This window comes from Mus caroli, chromosome X, assembly GCF_900094665.2.
Source record: "Mus caroli chromosome X, CAROLI_EIJ_v1.1, whole genome shotgun sequence".
Taxonomy (NCBI): Eukaryota; Metazoa; Chordata; class Mammalia; order Rodentia; family Muridae; genus Mus; species Mus caroli.
In genome coordinates, this window is record NC_034589.1 from 148,988,190 (window position 1) to 149,008,526 (window position 20,337).

Sequence of the window (20,337 nt, forward strand, 5' to 3'; positions counted from 1 at the left end):
GTCTTATTGATGGTGTCTTTAGCCTTGCAGAAGCTTTGTAGTTTCATGAGGTCCCACTTGTCAATTCTCGATCTTACAGCACAAGCCATTACTGTTTTTCAATTTCATTTTCAATTCAACTTGAGTCCTCCTCAGTGTTTCTATTTCCTTACTGAATTCTGCTCTCAAATCCTGGATTCTTTTTTTTTTTTAACCATTTTCAGCAACCTTATGTTTGTGTTGTGTTGGACATTGCTTAGGCATTTTTTCTTTTTTAAACCCTTCAATTTTATTGAGCTATTTCTTTGTATTTTCTCTAAATTCCTTGAATACCTTGATGAAGTTTATGATTGTTCTTTTAAATTCTGTGCACTGGGGTTCATCTAGGTAACTCTTATTAGAAAACATTTGTATAGGACTTGTAGGCTTGGAAAAGAAAGTACTACTTGGATTTTTTTTTTCATACTGCATTTTTTGTGATGTGGGTGTGAGAGGAGAGAGAGAGAGAGAGAGAGAGAATATGAATATGAGAATATATGAAATATGAAATCTGGGCATGTAGAGTTCTTTTGTTAGTTCTAATGTTAGTCTGATATGGATAGAACAGCTTGGGACAGGAAAAAAAAAAACATGGGTGAGCAAGTTTTGCCTAGAGGTTGGAAATGGCTTGGGTGGAATGAAGTTAGATGAACAAGATATATTGGGCTGGCATATAAGATGTACGTCTCTTTGTCCAAGCCTGGGGTATAGGTGTAGATCTAGCTGGGCAGAAAGATTGGACTTGGCATGGAAGTGGCCTTTGGATTGGGGGGTATACAGGGACCATCCTGGAGGAAACCGAGAGATTGAATGTAATATAGGCAGGGGTGGCCAGGCCAGGCTTGGACACTGGATATGGAATATGAGCCAGACCTGGTGGAATGGAAAGTGTGGGTAGGTCGAGGATGGTCAAATGGGCTCACTGGGTAGACCCTGAAGAAAGATGTAGGAGATCTGACTGGGTGTAGAGGTTCCTATATTGATTTTTTGATCTTTCAAATATTACCTGGTTTGGGAAAGTTTTAAGATCTGTTCACAGGTTCTGAAATTTCAGTGATATATATATAATGGATGGAATGTTTTCATCCATTGTATTATATACTCAGTAGGTCCTTTTGATCTGGAAATGTATGACTTTTTTCAATCCTGTAAAGGTTTACTAAAACTTTGGCTCATTTTCTTCTTCATATTATCCCTGTACTTTCTTTTCATATATTTTTATTAACTTCTTGGAGAAATTTTTATCACTTCTGTTCTATTTTCCATATTTCTAATCTGTTATGAATGCAATTGCTCAACTTTTTGTAACCCCTTCAAATGATTTTTTTTCATTTTTGCTATTATGTTTTAATCTTCATTTCCTAAATCCCATCTTTTCTTGTCTTATACGTGTAATCGAATTGCTTATTATTCTAAAAAAAAGTAGAGACAGGCTTTTTAATCTTTGTGTTTATAGTTTCTTTTCCCTGAATAGTTTGCATTCCCAAGTCACCTTTTCCTCTTAGTAAAGGCTTCATCTTCTTCCTTTGGAGTACCTCCTTCAGTGCAGGTCTGGTCACCTGCTACTGCAGAACAGCATCCAAGCCCTGTAGAGCTTGTGTGGCCTTAGGGCTATGAGGTAGAGGCTGATTCTTACTGCCTTCCATTCTACTCTTCCCCTACCTAAAGGCTAAAGAACTGCTCACCTGGATCTCTAGTCACTCTGTGTCTCTTAAGGAATGTACTCAGGCCTTTGGATGTGTAAGCAGACATCCTCTCTCTTTCACTCTCTTCAGAGAGTCCTCTATTCTTCTGTCCTGAAAGAGGCAGGCACCATCTGTGTACAAGAGTAGAACATCTAGGGAGCTCACTGCATCTTACATACTATCTCTTCAGTCTTCTTTATTTTTGTCCCCTTAAACCCCTCACCAGTTTCAAAAGTACCCAGAACAGCAAATTACTGAGACTTTTGAGGATTCTCTTAAGGCAGACCTGACTGGTTCCTTGATTTCCCCATTTTCATCTTGTGTCTTTTCAAGTGCTAATCCCTCAGCCTTTGTTTTCCTACTCCTGAAAGTATTGCTATTATTTTCTTTCTTGTGTTTACCTGTTCTTGAGGACTTGTCTTTTTTTTTTTTTTTTTTTTTTTTTTTTTTTTTTTTTTTTTTTTTTTTTTTTTTGGGGTTTTTTTTTTTTTTTTTTTTTTTTTTTTTTGGTTTGGTTTTAGCAAGGGGCTTTTGTGGTTTGGGGTTTTGATTGCAATATCTTATTATGTGGTCCAGGCTGGCCAGGAACTCAGTGACATAGTCCAAGCTGACTTTAAACTTGTCATTTTCTTTCCTGTGGAGTGCTGGGATTGCATATGTGAGCCACTTGAGCTTGCTTTATATGTCCCTTTAAGTATGAATTAGTGAGGGAGCTAGAGAGATGGCTAAGTGGGTAAAGGGCATGTGGAAGCAGTACGAGGGTCTGAGTTTATATGCCCAGCCCCCTTGTCACATGCAGACAAAGCAATGCCTCCTACCTAAAAAGGAGGGTACTGTTCTTCCTCACAATAGCTTTCTTAATTACTTTCTTTGCCAGTTTTTCCCATGATTTTGCCAACTAAAGTTCTAAGTGGACACCGTAAGTCACTGAATCTTGTTGACTCCCCTCAGCCACTCCTAAAGACGGTAAAGTATTTGCAATAGTTTTTGTTTGTTTGTTTTTAAAGTAATACTTGATAATACTGGGTTAGTCTCAAGAACTATCTCAAATAGTAGATAGAGCTTAAAGAACATAATTTTTATACCCAGAATTTCACAGTTTAGACAGTCTACATGTTAATGTGAATCTAGGCACTGAGTTGTTTGGATCAGTTTGCATCATTGTGCACTCCAGGTTTGGTGCATAGCTTTGTGTTTTGCTTGGAGGAAAAGTCCTCTTACTGCCTATCCACCTGATCATCAGAGTACATAAAATCTCAAGGGGTTGGTCCTTATTTTTCTTCCCTGCTTTTATCCCATGTAAATCAAAATATCCAATGCCTACTGGAGAATATTTTAATCTAACTTTATTTTTTAGGTAATTTTAAACATTTTATGTTGTTTTGCATTCTAAAGCATCTCACTGAGAGGCAGGTATGATAGTATGTGATTGTTATTCCAACATCATGGAGGAAGAGGAAGAAAGACTGTAAATTTTCAGTCAACTTGAGTTATATAGCAAGTTCTAGGGAAGCCTGGGCTACATAATTAGACCTTATTATTATATATAGGTACAAATGTGTCCTCATGAGTACAGTAACTGGTCACTGAGTCAATATACATTTGCCATTGGCCACTTTCTCTGCCTCCTCCTAGTAACCCCCACCCCAGAGTCCAAAGATAACTGCTTGGGCCTGGAGGTGTGGCTCAGTCATAGACTATTTATCTTGAAAGGCCCTAGGTTTCCTAGTACATGGTCGGAGGAGCACTGCTGTCATGGTTTGTAGCAGTAGAAATTGGTCTTGTCTATTTTTGAACTTTGAATAAATAAAACTTACATATGTTTAAACCTGTTCTCTCTAGTCCCTTGCAAATGTCAAATATAGTAAAGGTGCATAACTAATCCAGTACAAAAGATTTACTGAAAAAAAAAAAAGAAGCCTAGCATAATGCTAGCATTCAGAAACAAAGTTAGTGTTTCACTTTATGGCCATCTGAAAGTTCCCATTCTTAATCCCTTTCCCTCCTTTTGGCTTTTATGTGGCCAGACTCCTGAATATGACTACCAGTGGCCCAGAGACGACCATGATGAAGTGGACTGTGAGAAGCTAGTTGGGCAACTAAAAGACTGCTCAAACCTACAGGACCAAGCAGACATTCTGTACATTCTTTATGTAATGAAGTAAGTGCCTTAATCTCTTTGGGCTGCTATAGCAACACATCACCAGCCGGCATCATAAAAAGCAGAAGTGTATCTTACAGTTCGAGAAGCTGGAAATCCAAGTTAAAATGTCTGGTGATAGCCTACTTTCTCATGGATGGTGCCTTTGCACCCTATCCTTACGTGGTAGAAGAGAGGGACAAGCTTTCTGGGGCTTCTCATGTAAGGATACTATCAGATAGGTTATGAGGGATCTTACATCATGGTTTAGTCACTTTCTAAGAGCTGTATATCCCAGTCCCATCACTCCAGGGTTAGGATTTTAGTATAGGGATTTGATAGGGACACAAAGCAATCAAGCCATAGCAATAAATTTTATGGTCTTCACTATGTTGAATTATTTTTCCCTGTCTCTTGGAATTCCGACAATGCCAAGCCATGATCATATTCACTTAAATCCCTATCTCTGCCTCTTGATGCTGGCTTTCCATGAAAAGTCTGAGCAAGGACAGGATACCATAGTGATGTGTGGACACTAGGCTTTGTTGCCAAAGATGTGGTATAAACATATTTGGTTTGACTGAAACCTCTTGGTGAAGCCCAGAGTTACTAGGACTGTTTAAACACTTGGCAAAATGTACAGCAATCCATGCCTCACCCATTCTTGGCATTCTGACCTTTATCTTTGTATTTTTCTGCCTCTGGCCAGGGGTCCCCGCTGGGATACCAATTTGTTTGGGCAGCATGGAGTCACTGTTCACAGTCTTCTCAGCGAGCTCTATGGAAAAGCTGGCCTGAACCAAGAATGGAGTTTGATTCGCTACATTTCAGGCCTGCTCAGGAAGAAAGTGGAGGTCCTGGCTGAGGTCAGAATAAGCATGCTTGCCAGGTTGTCCATTTGCTCATTCTAGCCCCATGCTTTCTTCTTCCAGTCATCTAGTTATGGAAGGTGTAAGGCAAGTGTCTCTTATCAATAAATGGACACAGGGAATGTAACCCAGCACCAGGCAGGCCCTCTTCTGACTTTTTACTGCTCTGGATGGAGAGGAAAGAAGAAGAAATTCACAAATTCATTTGTTTGGTTCTTTCTTAACTATAGAAAGGCTTACCAAGCAATCATGAAACCAAAATACCCATTTATACATGTCACAGAACAGAGATCATTATTATTTATATTCCTGAGGCCCTACAAAATCCAGAACCACTTCCTGTGACTTTAAGCAAGTATTCTGGTAAGATGCTAGCCATTGTTACACGTGAATACTGAGGAACTCATAGGCTTGAAACACAATGTGCCTAGTAACTGTAATTAATCTTGGCTGAGGCCTCATCCCTGCCTTGTCTGAATGGAGCAGGACATCTAGGATGTTACTATAGTGGATGGGCCAGGCCTAAGACCATACCTGGGAGACACAAAGATCACAGGGATTCAGCCCTATGTGGGTTGCTCAGCCTAAGTTTTAAGTTTCTCGGGAAGGCCATGTGCATGGATTATAAAGTTCATAAAGGTAAATTTCTGGTGCTGTTGCCATTTAGCCTTCTCAGTTAGTTTTGCTTAATTTATTTTCCTTTATACCCTTCCCCTCAAATACGCAGGCCTGTGCAGATCTGCTGTCCCATCAGAAGCAGCTTACAGTGGGACTGCCCCCTGAGCCCCGGGAGAAGACAATATCTACGTAAGTCCCTACTGGACGACCTCCAGACTATAGAGGAGTACTGAGAGGGCATTGTACTATTGTGGAAGGGTGGCAGTGGCTTTTAGAAAATACTGTGTCGTGTGGGTGCTTGTAGAAAGCATGGAACTTCCATTGAGCAGGAAGGCCCTGCTCTGAGGTACCTATTGTGAGTGATCTGCTACTCTTTCCTAGGCCTCTTCCCCCAGAGGAGCTCACAGAACTCATATATGAAGCCAGTGGACAGGACATCAGCATTGCTGTCCTCACACAGGTCCTGATGCAGGAAGGGCAAGTTGGGCCGTAGCCTTCCTGGGAGTGCCAAAAGGCTTCTCAGGTTCCCTGAAGCCCTGTTCCCATGTGTATTTGCACCAGGAGATCGTGGTTTACCTGGCCATGTATGTCCGGGCCCAGCCTAGCCTCTTTGCAGAGATGCTCAGACTCCGGATTGGATTGATCATCCAGGTGATGGCCACAGAGCTGGCTCGGAGCCTGAACTGCTCAGGTAAAAGGCCATGGCTTGCCACTCTTGTCTTGCTGCACAGGGAGTCATACTCAAGCCCTTCTGAACAGGCTTCCATTCTGGGTGAGCTCAAGCTCTCCCAAGTTCCTTTGTGAGAGGTGGCTGCTGTCAAGCCACATAGCACAGCAACGTTCTTCACTGGGGCAGGCAAAAAAGCCACTATGTTTACATGAGAATCTTCGCTGTACCTGACAGCTAAGCTACAGCAATGTCCTTACTGTAAGATGTCTCCTTCCAGTTAATAACACCTTCACTGGGAGAAATACAAACATTTGCAAAACACATTTCAACATCAGGGATCAGTGCAATGTGAGAAATTCTGTCTAGGAATTAAATGCACCTGTACTGACCTAAACAGAAGTGTTTGCATTCCCCAAGGACCAGTGTCTTTCAGGCCTACAGCACCATTGAAGGAATCCTGATCAAGGAGACCTGCCACTGCCCTCCTGCACCCTGAGCCACACAGCACCAGCCCATGTCCGCGTCTCTTATGTTGCTTTGCAGGAAAAGAAGCTTCGGAGAGCTTGATGAACCTCAGCCCTTTCGACATGAAGAGCCTTCTGCATCATATCCTGAGTGGGAAAGAGTTCGGTGTGGAGAGAAGCGGTAAGTCTTCATGGGGACCCACGTGCAGAGCAGCACCAGTGTCAGCAGCTCCCTATATGGAAGGGACCACACGCTTCCTCTTTCAATGGGATGAACGGAGGCATGGCATCAAGGTTCCTGCTTTTTAGGGACAAGGAGTACCCTCAAAGGGTTGCATTTCACTGCAGATTATAGTGGTACAGGGCAGAGTGAACTGTATACCTTTGTACCTTGCATCTCCTGTAGTCCTAAGTGTAATGAGGGGGAGGGGACTCTAAATATCAGGATCACAGGGCTGCCCTTACAGATCATCCTTTGTGGCCCCCTCCAGAGAGCAGGGCAAAATGCTCTATGATGTGTGCGGGCCAGTCCACTCGCTTCATCCCAGGATTGCTCACTTACTATCTGTCTTGGAAATCTGCTTGCAGTGCTAAGAAATCTAATCACCAAAGTCCTGGTGTGATTCTTGTTCCCAAATGTTCCCAAATTATAATTGAAGCAATTATCATTTCTCCTCCTCATAAAAAAGCTAAATGATTCGTAGACACATTGGTGAATTTATTTCATTGAGCCAAAGAAACACACTGTGGGCTATCATTCCTTTTATTTAATAAGAAGGACATTGGGTACTTTGTATTTTTCCTGAGCGTGCACCTCAGACAAAGCCGTATGGGGCAATCAGCTGTCTGTTGGCGGCCTTCTCATTCTGAGGACGGGTGCTGGCAGTCCCTACCCAAAAGTAATTTACAGTTATTTCAAGCACACAGTCCTTGAAATGTAAATGGAAAAGATACATATTTAATGTGTTCTGCTCATCATAATAGTGTATATGGTTTGACAGATAATTGTCATTCAATATAAAGCTATATAGATGCTTACAAAACCAAGAACTGAGGAATGTCATTTGAATGCCTTGACATGTCTAATCATAAACAAGGACAGAAGATGGATTATCTTTCAAAAACCTAGCATTTCTTCATTGTCTTGTAACCTCAGGTTTTATAAGCTGGGAAGCTCTTAGTAGGCTTCAAACTCTGTCTAAGTCCTAAATTTACTATTTTTAACACTTTTCCCCAGACACACTGACCTGGCTTGTTTTCTATTCCTTTGGAACCACTCCTCCCTCTTGAACCATCATTGGATCTCCTTGGTGGTTCCCTCCCACACTCTTGGCTTTAGCAGCGTTCTATAGGAAGTAACCTTTGCCTTGTGCCTAGTAAAGGAGCAGTGGAATGGGAGAGTAATGCATGTATGTGCCCACGTGGGGCACCCATTAGGAGGGCTTCCTGTGGCACCAAAAAGATTGTTTAGGCTTCATTCTGAAGACAGATTTAGATCTGGGAGGATTCCAATTGAGCAATGATAATGGTCACATTTGCTTTTTAGTATAATCATTTATGATCATTGTCTTAGAGACCATACTCATAGGGAGAAAAACTGGGGACAGGTCTTAAGCCCTGAGGTTGATGGTATATATGATGGAAGGAGGTGTGGCCTGGTGCGGTGGGAAGCCCCTCCTTGCCCCATTCCATAGTAGCCTTGCGTGCCTGGCTCTGGCAACACTTTCTACCTCACCCCCGAGCTCTCTAGCCTGCTCAACCCCTGCTTCCTCCCAGAGGCCTGGGTTGAGATCTCCTCTCTGCCTGCTCTGAGTCCTGTCAGTCCTGAATGGTAGTACACATGTGTACTTGCACCCATATCCAGACAAGGCCTGATGAGGATACCTCATCAGTTGGCTCATAGCCGTCAGCACCTCAGTTCAAAGCCCTTCAGTAGAGTATGTAGCAGTTTTGTCATTTCACCAGGGACCGTTGGCATTACAGAGCTTGGCAAGGTCACCGTAGATCCTACATATTAGTCAAGACGAATCCTTTAGAAAGTCACAAATAGAATTGGATATTACTCATTTAGAGACCCAATGTCATACAGTTATTAAACATGTGAGACAATATGTAATGCTGTAGAAAAACATGTACAAAGTGTTAAGTGCAGAAACAACTGATCATGCTTACATATGGACATGGCATGTGTATAATGGAGAGTTCCTCTTTGTACACATATTTGATGTTGATGTTGGAAAAACATGTATTTATGGAGGGAAAACTGGCAGAATAATGACTGAAATGTTGACAGATGTTACTTCTGGCTTCCTTAGGTGGTCTCAGTTTTCCACAGAGAAAATGTGTTTTGTATAAGTGTAAAAAAAATGGTTTTCAAAACCAATTCCATCAGCCAGCAGTTTTTGGCCACTCTGATCTGTACCTGCTGTTTAAGTAGTATCCACACTTTCACACCACCTTTCAGGTCTCCCGTGGTGAGCCTGTGCTACCTTCAGCACTGTAAGCCCAGGCCTGGCTGGGGCAGGGAAGAGAAGCAGATCTCAGAAACATGTTGCCCATGTTGCCTCTCTCAAGGCAGGTGCAGTAGATTCCCTAAAAGCACCACGCATGCATTTTCCTTGCAGTGCGCCCAATACACTCCTCCATGTCCAGCCCTGCTATCTCCATCCATGAGGTGGGTCATACTGGAGCCACCAAAACTGAGCGGAGTGGCATCACCAGACTGAGGAGTGAGATGAAACAGGTAAGAAGACCGTAGCATGGCAGCCACATGGGAGGGGTATAAATGGTTCTGCCAGGGCTCATCTCTGAAAAACAAGGACATGAAGCTTTGGCCTGCTCTCTGTAGAAGTCGTGGGATCTGAAGATAGCCCTCTAGCCCAGGTAGGTACCCCAAAGCCATTTGCATGCACTTACCAATATCTAGCCTTCATGTGATATTACATATACATATACATCCTGGAATACTCCCTTGTCCATATTTGTTGCTGTGTTATTTAAAAAGTAGAGTCCTGGGGCTTGAGGGATGAATCAGGAGTTCAAAGTCCTGGCTGCTTTTGGAGAAGACTTAAGTTCAGTTCCTAGCACCAGCATGACAGCTAGCTGTCTGTGACTCTAGGTCCAGGGGATCTGATGCCCTCCTCCGATCTCTGCAGGCACCAGGTACACAGGTGGTACACATATAACACATGTAGGCAAATATGCATATCATGAAATAAAAATAATTTGTTAAAGTAGAATAATGTCAGAAGAGAGAACCATTTCTCCATCAAATGTGTTCTTCGTTTGAAATAGCAAGGGGGATATGGAAATAGACTGGAATAATTATACCTGTATTTACCACCAGCCATAATTGTCTCTTCATTTTTCACCCTAATTTAATTCACAGTAGAAATCTTTTTTAGCTGACCATCATAGGTCTGCAGCTCAACACTTTTTCAGTCTTTATCTTTCTTTCTTTTTTTTTTTTTTTTTTGTTTTTTATTAGATATTTTCTTTATATACATTTCAGATTTCAAATGCTATCCCGGAAGTTCCCTATACCCTTCCCCCACCCTGCTCCCCTACCCACCCACTCCCTCTTATTGGCCCTGGCATTCCCCTGTACTGGGGCATATAAAGTTTGCAATACCAAGGGGCCTCTCTTTCCAATGATGGCCGACTAGGCCATCTTCTGATACATATGCAGCTAGAGACACGAGCTCTGGGGGTACTGGTTAGTTCATATTGTTGTTCCACCTATAGGGTTGCAGACCCCTTCAGCTTCATGGGTGCTTTCTTTAGCTCCTCCATTGGGGGCCCTGTGATCCATCCAATAGATGACTGTGAGCATCCACTTCTGTATTTGCCAGGCACTGACATAGCCTCATACGATAGATAGAGTCCCTTCATCAAAATCTTGCTGGCATATGCAATAGTGTCTGGATATTATCCTTAGTGAGGTAACCCAATCACAAAAGAAGTCATTAGATATGTACTCACTGATAAGTGGATATTAGCCCAGAAACATAGAACACCCAAGATACAATTTTCAAAACACAAGAAAATCAAGAAGAGGGAAGACTAATGGGTGGATACTTCATTCCTCTTTAGAATAGGGAACAAAATACCCATGAAAGGAGTTACAGAGACAAAGTTTGGAGCTAAGATGAAAGGATGGACCATCCAGAGACTACCCAACCCAGGGATCCATCCCATAATCAGCCACCAAACCTTTTCAGTCTTGATGCACCTAATACTGTGTTAGAACATGACCGTGACCTACACTGAGAAAATCCACTTATATCTTAGTCATGCTGCCTCACTTGCTTGGGTCTGTGAGGGGGAGTGGCCAGCCCCTGAGGTGGGATCAGCATGCTCTGGCTTATGGGAGTGTGATAGAAGCAATGGGGCATTCCTAACTTGAAAAGTGGGTTTTTACTTTCTGATGTTTTTCTTTTCAGATGAATAGGCGAGCTAGTGCTGATGAGCAGGTGAAGTGCCTTGCTTTCTTTGTCTGTCTCTCTGTTGGCTGTACACTCTTTCTGGCTGAAACACGGAAATTGGGGCTGCGAATACAGAGTTTGGATGTGGGTAGAATGGCACAGTAACTCAGGTAGCCCCAGAGCCAGAGAAGCGGATGAGAGGGTAGGAGAGAGGACCTTGCCCTTTGCCTTCCAGATAGGGTAGCCAGTTAGCTCATTTATTATAGGCTCTTAATGAAAAGAATTGCATTTATCAAACTCAGCTTTTGTAAGGATTCTTTGTGAAAGAGATGGTCCAGGCTCTGCCCCTATCACCACCTCTGTTCAAAAACAGGGGAATTTGGTTAGTGATGTCATCAGTAGAAAGAATAAGATGATGCTACCAGTTCTGCTCTCAGCCAAATCTGGGGAGATTGAAGCCTGGAAAAAAGTGTCAGGGCACACTGTACAAGACCTCATCATATGCTCCTTCCCTTGAGAAAAAAATGGGTGTGCTTTTAAGTTATACATTGTGTTTTCGATGGGGATCTCCATGCTGTGCCGGCTGTCCCCAGACTGCTGGGCTCCAGGCATCCTCATTCCTCAGCTTCTTGAGTAGCTGTGACTGCAGATGCACACTCCCATATCTGATTTTGGATTCATATGTCTAATGATATGTCTCTGTAACCAGGAAAGGGTAAACAGTGTGATGGATGGCACCTAATGCACAGTGTAGACCGTACAGAGACTCTCAGTTTTGCTCCTTCTAAGGAAGTGATTTTCCAAACATCTTCCTTTGTCAGCCACTCGGTGGCACCGTCCCTCTGGTTACCCACAGCTCAAAGGCTTGATCTTGGGTGAATATGGATGGCTGCTTCTATTTAATGCTGCCCTTGCCTGTGACAGCGATGATATGATTACATTCCTTTTCTGTTGTGTTTATATCCAGACCGCCAGTACCAGCTTTGTATTTGCCTACTCATGTCAAGAAAATGTTTTCTGGCCAAAATTTAATGGCTGTCAATGGTAGAACTTTCTACTCATGTTTGCAAGCATACTACAGACACAGACCAGTATGCACATTAAGGGTGCCATCTAGATTCTTAGATGAGGAAAGATGTATATGGCCGAAGGTCATCAGCCTGATCCACTGTGTATATTTAAGAATAGTCTATGGGATGCCTGTCGGATGGCAGACATTAGTAGCTGAAGTTAGGGTTCTTTTGATCTCTATAGATGTTTACAATATAGCATAAAATGGTCACTTGACATGCCTATGACTTTGGAACATGTGTCCTGCTTTGATTAGGCCTATTCTACAAAGGAAAAGGACCTGGCAACACTTGATCTTTAAGGCCAAGCTGGGCTGCCAGGGAGCAGTAGGTCTGCATCTGTCACTGCTACTCAACAAGAACCCCTCTAGGGCTTGTCTCATGCTGCTCTGGGTTCCTTCTCAACTATTTGTGCCTCTTGGGGTCACTGTGTGGGATTGAGTCTCTTCTTTTCTTTTGCAGTTCTTTCCTTTGGGCCAGACCATGTCCAACAGTTTGCATTCCATCAAGTCTGTGGTAAATTTGCTTTGGCATCTCACCCCTCCCTGCTGCCTCCTCCCTGACTGTAATTTTCAAGTTCTCTTCTGGCCTTACCCATGCTCCCACCTCAGCCATACTTGTTTGGGGGGTGGGGTGCATGCACACATGGACTCTTGGGCATGGAACCAAGGTCCTCACACATTCTAAGCAAACATTCCAGCCCTGAGCTTCACCACACCCCTCATCCCTGACTTGTAATGGTTTGAGTAAAGGTTAAGGCAGTGGTTCTCAACCTGTGTGTTGCAACCCCTTGGGGGTTCAATTGACTTTTTTCATGGGAGTCACCTACAACTATCTGCATATCAGATATTTATATTATGATCCCTAACAGGAGCAAAATTACACTTATGAAGTAACAATGAAAAATTTTATGGCTCACAACATGAGGAATTGTATGAAGTGGTCGGTTGAGTATTAGGAAGGTTGAGAACCACTGGGTTAAGGGTTTTCAATCAATGGTGGAGGTATTTTCCAACTAGATGTCCCTGAACTAAACTTGATTTTCTATCTCATGCTCTTAGATCTTGGCTTGTCAAACTCCTCAATACAGTGTGGATGAGGTGTACTTAGTTTATCAACTCTTAGGAGTTTCCAGAATCTTTAAAACCCTGGTTCTACCCCCTTCTTGTTTGTTTTGCAGTGCTGAAGATGGAACTCAGGGGTTTGAGCATGCTAAACAGACACTCCATCACTGGCCCCCATTCCCAGCCCAGATGCCTTTTTATTGAGTGTTGAGCTACTGCTCCTCCCACCCCAGGCTAACCACCACTTTTTACTCTCCTGTCCCAGCTGAGCATGTGGTCCTAGCTCAAGTGGAGGCCCAGGAAATGTTCTAATTGCAGAGGCGAGTCTGAATCTGCCTCCCAAAACCAGAAGGAGAAAATCAGCTGAGTCACTGATGAGTGTGGCTGTAATTACTTTTATTTGTAGCTAATTGTTGCCTTATTTAAATGGCAGTAATGAGCCCAGCAGAATAACCCAGCCTAACTGCCTTTTCAAAATAAGATTTGTTGAAGGCAAAATGAGTTCTTAGGGAAGCATCCCACCTCCCACCCTGCTAGTATGCTTAATATTTGGGTTTTATTTTTAAGCCTTTAAATTTGATGTTGCACATTGTGAAATGAAAGTGCCAAATAGTCCAACCCAAAACATATGTAAAGATGTGTGTTAGCATTGTCCCAACCTGAGGAATCTGTCCAGGGCAAGTCAGTGGGGTGTCCACATGTGATCTCTGCCCCTGAGTGCTCAACAGCCCTGCAGCACTTGTCTTGTGGAGAAGTCTAGCCTTCTATAAGGCACTGGAAAGGAGATAGCACCCTGGAACCATGTCAGCAAGTTCAAGCTGAAGGCTACCGTAGCCTAGCCTTAGAAGGAAACTCAGGACCAACAGCAAGACAGCAGAAATCAGTATTGAAAACCATAGGCAGAGAACCAAAAACCAATGACCCCCCACTGCTAAGAATGAATTTTTATTTGACCTTCTATCTTCGCTTCCTGATCCTTTCTTTTGCATTGTATATGTATGGCACTCGCTGTGGTATTTATCCTCTGGGTAGGTGATAGTCACTTCTCTGTAGAACTGCTGAAGTAAAGCAGGCCCTCCCGACATTAGCTCCTGGCCCAGGTTGTCCTTCCTACCCACCTCCCTTTCTCCGAGACCACTCCTCTAAGTACTCTCTGAGCTAACTTCCCTTAGATAGGCTTTCATGCCCTGCTAGTGATCTCTGAGGGAGTGGCCTTCAGGATGATAGCTGAGCAGTCATCACAAGCGACAGGGACTCTCAGGCTCAGGCATTTCTGTGTCTTCACCAAGTGAATGGCTGCAGACAGCTCCCCCAGGGAGGTGATGTCCCTATCATGTAGATCAACTGGGACAACAGGTGGTGCTAGCATAGGGCACAGGCAGCCTGAACCTGGGTACTGTCGTAGCCGCTCTTGAGCTTGGCTCCAACAGCCTAATGGCAAAGCCCACACTTGTACCTGTTTGGTCTCTGTCCTATGAGCTCAGGGTCCCCTGCTGTTATACTACTTCTTAGATCTTGGGAAGAATTAAGCTACCAAAAAAGCATGAAAAATTAAAGCCAGTATCAAGAGCTGACAAAGAGAAGTCAAGGACCCCTAAGCCCTTGGCTGTGTGACATGGAGATTCTGACGAATTTGCTTAGCTGGCCTTCAGAGTGGCCAGCCTTTCTCACAGGGCACCTGCTACTGAAGGCCATATGGTATCTGTTTTACAGAGGTCCAGCACCCCATCCTCCCCGACAGGCACATCATCTACAGACTCCGGAGGACACCACCTGGGCTGGGGAGAACAGCAGGGCCAGTGGCTGCGCCGGAGAAGGTTGGATGGGGCCATCAACAGGGTCCCCGTGGGATTCTACCAGAAAGTGTGGAAGATCCTTCAGAAGGTGAGGTGGGTGCTGAGGAGACATAGATTCTCGGGAAAATGAGCCCGACCCTGTCTACCTTCAGGAGCCACAGTGGCCCTGCCAAGTACCAGGCAGCAGATGGCTATAGAACATGTATCTCCAACCTTGAATGGCTCAGCCTAGAGCAAAGTCTCTCTGCCTTGGCACTGTGGCATCTAGGGCTAGGTGGCTCTACTGTCTTGTGCACTGTTGTATAGGAGGCAGTGTCTACCTACTGGTTGTCAGTAGCATCTCCTCTTCCAGATATGACACCAAAAATAACTTCAAACATTGCCAAATGACCCTGCAAGGCATGACAAAATAGCATTCCTGTTTGTGTGCAACCAACTTTGACATAGTTTAGGATCATAGAAAACTAAAGATAGACAAAACCAGAGAGGGCAGGGAAGAGTTTGAGCAAAAAGGCCACAGAGGACCTGCAGCATTAACTGGATCTGTATTGGCTAGCTACCAAGCTGACAGCTCCTCAAGCTGTCAGCGCGAGGCTGACAGACATGATACGTGAATCATTCAGGAACATGATGGAGCCCCTTCTACTTGATAAGTGTTCTGGGGTACAAAGAAACAAAATATTATAGCCTGGCCCCAGAATCCATGTGCTCTGAAGATACACACTCCCTCCTGCCCTGGAATAACTGTGTTTCTACGGCTGGAAGATAGAGACCCTAGGGCCCCCATCCCTTAACCAGCTGCCCACTGCTCCCATGGCAGTGGAATAGCACTGTGCTTCCCATCTGCCTAGGGACTGTTAACATTGCATTAGAGTTTGGAGTTTGAAACTGACAGGAAATGACACATCCATGGCCTGCAATGCACCACACACCTGAGTGCAGGAGGCCCTGTCTAAAACACCTGCTGCTAAAGTGGGGGCAGCGTGGGAAGGCAGGGCCACTTTGTTCTCAACACCCCACAATCCTGTCTTCCCCCACATTCCTACTCCAGAGTATTCACACCACTCCCAAGGCCCCCACCAGGGCTTGACCTGCCTCCCCCATGGAGGGACAGTGGGCCTCATTTAAAAGCTTTGCAAAGCAAGACAAATTTCTTTTTTTCTCTGAACCATTCCTTTTTAGCTCGTTTCACAGTAGGAGAGAACTGCAGTAATCCTGAATGAGAACATATTCCAGCTCCTTTGTGAAGCCACAGCCCGCTGTCTTCTTTCTGTAGCAGGTGCCCAGGGCCAGTCACAGGGCTTCAGGGCCTATGCTCTGTGAACCAAGGCCTTGCGCAAGACAGATGCCTGTAGAGGCCCCAGGTCCACGGTTCTAGACTTGCAAGGAGCTCTTGAACCAGGCAGCATGAAGGCAGGGCAGCTGCCAACTGGAGGGCAAAAGGTGGCCGATGAGAACAGGCCCAACTATTCCTCGAAACTCTCTTCAGTCTTTCTGGGGCTCCATACATTTCCGGCCAGGCTTCTGCTGGCCCAATACCAAGATGCTTTTATTATGAAAAAGCAGCATTTTATATTGCACCCTGTTGGTATTTATATACATGGGTGTGCGTGTGTGTGCATGTGCTCCAGCCTTTTGTGATTGGTGCTTATTATAGAAATCTCGAAAATAGACGGCTGCAAAGGCACAGGAGCGTTACTTCACCATGACAATCTCTCTTCATTATGGTACCAAAGGGGCTCTGGCAGGCACCAGGGTCCAGTTGCCAAGTGCAATGCAGAGCCTCTTGGGAGGTGGACGCAGCAGCTCCCTAGGACACTGTTCCTGCACCAATCTGAAAGATGCCTGCTGCTTTCCCTAGAATTGTTCCATCGAAAACACAGCCTGTGGGCAGTGAGAACAGCGCTCTAAAAATAACTCTGACAGTCTGGCATGTTCCAACCCTCGTGCAGATTTCCAGGGCAAGGAAAGTGTGTGTGTGTGTGTGTGTGTGTGTGTGTGTGTGTGTGTGTGTGTGTGAGAGAGAGAGAGAGAGAGAGAGAGAGAGAGAGCGAGAGAGCGAGCACACACTTGTGTTAGAATCTGACTGAAATGTCTGTTCTTCTTCTAGTGCCATGGCCTGTCCATCGATGGTTACGTCCTCCCATCCTCAACAACCCAAGAGGTAAAGTGAGAAGACCCAGAGAGCAGCCCAGCTTGGCCTCACCTCATGGCTTATTCTACATATGTCTTTTTGTTGATTTATTTTATGTATATGAGTATACTGTAGCTGTATAGATGGTTGTGAGCCTGCATGTGGTTGTTGGGAATTGAATTTTTAGGAACTCTGCTCACTCCAGTCAACTCTGCTTGCTCTGGTCCAAAGATTTATTTATTATTATACATAAGCACGCTGTAGCTGTCTTCAGACACCCCAGAAGAAGGCATCAGATCTCATTACAGATGGTTGTGAACCACCATGTGGTTGCTGGGAATTGAACTCAGGACCTTCGGAAGAGCAGTCAGTGCTCTTACCTGCTGAGCCATCATGCCAGCCTGGTACCATTCTTTATACCACAGGGAATTTCCCAGTACCCCAGAGCTCTTGTCTCTAGCTGCATTTGTATCAAAAGATGACCTAGTAGGCCATCACTGGAAAGAGAGGCCCATTGGACTTGCCAACTTTATATGCCCCAGTACAGGGGAATTCCAGGGCCAAGGGGTGGGCGTGGGTGGGTGGGGGACTGGGGGTGGGGGAGTGTATTGGGGACTTTTTGGATAGCATTGGAAATGTAATTGAGGAAATTACCTAATAAAAAAAAAGAAGAAGAAATAAGAAATGGCCCCTGCTCCCTAAAAGTCATAGTCAAAGACAGACAAAAAGAACTAGAACAAGCTCAGCTGGCCCTCAGGGAAAAGCAGTCATCCTTTGTTCCAGAGGGCTGCTGCTATAAAGTTAAGACAGTGTCCAGGAGGAAGGTAGCCTTTGAGCTGAGCTCCAAAGGTGCTAGGGCAGCATTGATGATAGGGCTCTGTCTGGCCCATCTTTCACACTGGCAACCTGCTGATCATTTGGTAGATGACCCCTTGTGAGATCAAGTTTGCTGTCCATGTGGAGTCAGTGCTCAACCGTGTGTCCCAGCCTGAGTATCGGCAGCTACTGGTAGAAGCCATCATGGTACTGACTCTGCTCTCAGATACCGAAATGGACAGTATCGGGGGCATCATCCATGTGGACCAGATAGTGCAGCTGGCCAATCAGCTGTTCCTGCAGGACCAGGTGGGTGTAATTGGGCCAAAGGCGGGGTAGTCGGTTTGGTTGCTAGTTCTCCCTGTACATGCTGGAGATTGTGTCTAATTGGAAGGCATATACTCAAACCAAGAAAATGTCATCACAGATGGTAAAAAAAAAAAAAAAAAAAAGGAAAAAATGTCAACCATTTGGTTAGGAAATGGTGAAGTTGGCCACTTGGGAAATCTAACAACCTTTAAGGAAGCTGGTCTTTGTTGCTGTAGGTTTTATTGCAGACATTCCATACCTGGTTTTGGGTAAACTACTTACCCTGCACACAAAATTGAGTGGGGCAGAGAAGCTGTCATAAGAATCAGTACTGAGCAGCAAAAGGAGGCCTGTGAAAACACAGTATCCACAGTGGCCACTTTACCATGCATTCTGTGTCATTGTCATCATGTCACCTGCCTTGTGGCTCTGGGTTTCTGCCGTGAGGCCTAGCCTCCAGCTCCCAGCCCCACCTGTAACCCGGCTGACACCACTTCCAACATGCAGAGTCCTTTGTGGCGGAAAAAGGGAGATACCACTCATTTTTTTCCTGCTTTTTCTGGCTGCAGGTGTCATTTGGAACCACAGACATCCTGGAAAAAGACCAAGCCACAGGAATTTGCCACCTCTTTTATGACAGTGCTCCTAGTGGGGCTTATGGTACAATGACCTACCTAACAAAAGCCGTTGCTTCTCATTTGCAGGAACTGCTGCCCAGTTCAGGCTGCCAGATGCAGTAGGGCCTTACCCATAAACATGTCCACTCTCTGAATCTGTCATTTGTAGCCTCATTGGGAACGTTCTTCTGCCTTCCCCCTCGAGCCCCTGTTCTGTCACAAAAAGCACGTCCCACCAGAAAGCTTCGCAGGGAGAGATGACAGTACTCAGGCTGAAAGCAGGATGTGTTTAAGCCACAGCTAATGCTGATGAACCTGCTGCTCCCCTGAGAAGCACCCTGGGATCATTTTCTAGGTTCATTTCACTGGAACATTTGTCACAGCATCTGCTCTCATGGACTCCAAAAAGGAACTAGAAATTGGTCTCTTCTGAGTGCAGAGTGAACCGAGAAGCAGCTTAAATTGGCTCTCACCAAGAGTTACAGAAATAGGTTCAATGAACTAGTGACACATCTCGAAGGTGGAAAGATCCTTCCAGCAACAATAGCTAGGCAGGCAGACATCTTAACAGAATGAGGTCTGTCTGAACCAAGCTGTTTACCAAACCGAGTAAGTCTGTCTTTCTGGAATTTTTTCAGTGCCCCACTCTACTCTGGTCATGCAATTCTTCATTGCCCTAGTTAACTTTGGCTTCTAGTCTTCAGAGGAGCTTGTCCTGACTGTTTATACTTAAGGCTGTCTCCTCTCACCTTAAGAAAATCCCTTATCTTCCACAATCCAGAAAAGTATCTGGCTTTTCTGATAAGCAGACAAAGCCTTGTTTTAGGATTGTAACAGGTAGCCTGTGTCCCTGCTCCTCCTGAGAGCACTATACTACATGCTCAGAGCATGAGTCAGCATTTGCCATAGAAATGAGTGGTGTGTTCCTGCAAAAACAATGCTCCCTTCATTTTTACAGAAGCACTCACAGATGGGTATGGTCAGGGCACTGTGGCACTAAAGGCTCAGGCCTGACGAAGTCTGCTAAATCTTTCGCCATTGTCCTGGTGAATAGAATTGCTTCTTAAGTCTTGTCTTCCCCGTGTTAGGACAGAGATGGACAACTAAAATAATAGTTTCTGTGAATAATAAGCCCTGAAAGACGTCACTGGTGCCCAAGTATCATGCTCACATTTGGTTGTGATAGGTTGCAATTCGCAGTGGCTTTTCACCTCTGAAGTGGAAACAAGGCTGTTCCCTCAGCTTCTCCAAGTGTATGTGGAGATGAAAGGAGGATGGTGCTCGGAGGTGTCCGGAACTCTCAGAGTGCAGATGCAGCGCATGGTGCCTGAAGCAGAAGATGCCAGGGAGCCATGGGGGTCCTCGGCATTTATAGGCATTTTTTAAAAAATGTATTTATCTGTTTCTGTGTGTATATGTGTGTGTGTGTGTGTGTGTGTGTGTGTGTGTGCGCGCGCGCACCACCTGTGTAGGGGTCCCTGTGGAAGCCAGAAGGAAGTATCAGATCCCCCAGGAGCTGGAACTGTTGACAGTTTTAAGCCACCTTGACATGGATTCTGAGAACCAAACTCAGGTCCTCTGGAAGAGCAGCAAGCACTCATAACTGCTGAGCATCTCTCCTGCCCTCTTGTATCTTCATGACG

General features: G+C 44.7%; 1 protein-coding gene across 4 annotated transcripts in view; it reads left to right on the forward strand.

The window, feature by feature from the left end:
• Positions 1-20,108, forward strand: part of Phka2 (phosphorylase kinase regulatory subunit alpha 2) — a 77,275-nt gene extending 57,167 nt beyond the window's left edge. For 3 of the 4 annotated variants that reach the window (XM_029473161.1, XM_021153153.2, XM_029473162.1), the window contains 14 exons: positions 2,581-2,669; positions 3,731-3,864; positions 4,553-4,709; positions 5,440-5,519; positions 5,712-5,790; positions 5,892-6,021; positions 6,544-6,645; positions 9,089-9,207; positions 10,907-10,936; positions 12,421-12,474; positions 14,736-14,906; positions 16,929-16,982; positions 17,877-18,077; positions 18,647-20,108. In XM_029473161.1, coding sequence (XP_029329021.1) covers positions 2,581-2,669; positions 3,731-3,864; positions 4,553-4,709; positions 5,440-5,519; positions 5,712-5,790; positions 5,892-6,021; positions 6,544-6,645; positions 9,089-9,207; positions 10,907-10,936; positions 12,421-12,474; positions 14,736-14,906; positions 16,929-16,982; positions 17,877-18,077; positions 18,647-18,817 — 1,571 coding nt within the window. In that variant the 3' untranslated portion in view covers positions 18,818-20,108. Of the gene's footprint in view, positions 1-2,580; positions 2,670-3,730; positions 3,865-4,552; positions 4,710-5,439; positions 5,520-5,711; positions 5,791-5,891; positions 6,022-6,543; positions 6,646-9,088; positions 9,208-10,906; positions 10,937-12,420; positions 12,475-14,735; positions 14,912-16,928; positions 16,983-17,876; positions 18,078-18,646 lie in introns of all 4 variants that reach the window. The other variant, XR_002377155.2, reaches the window with a different exon arrangement.
• The last annotated feature ends 229 nt before the right edge of the window (positions 20,109-20,337 follow it).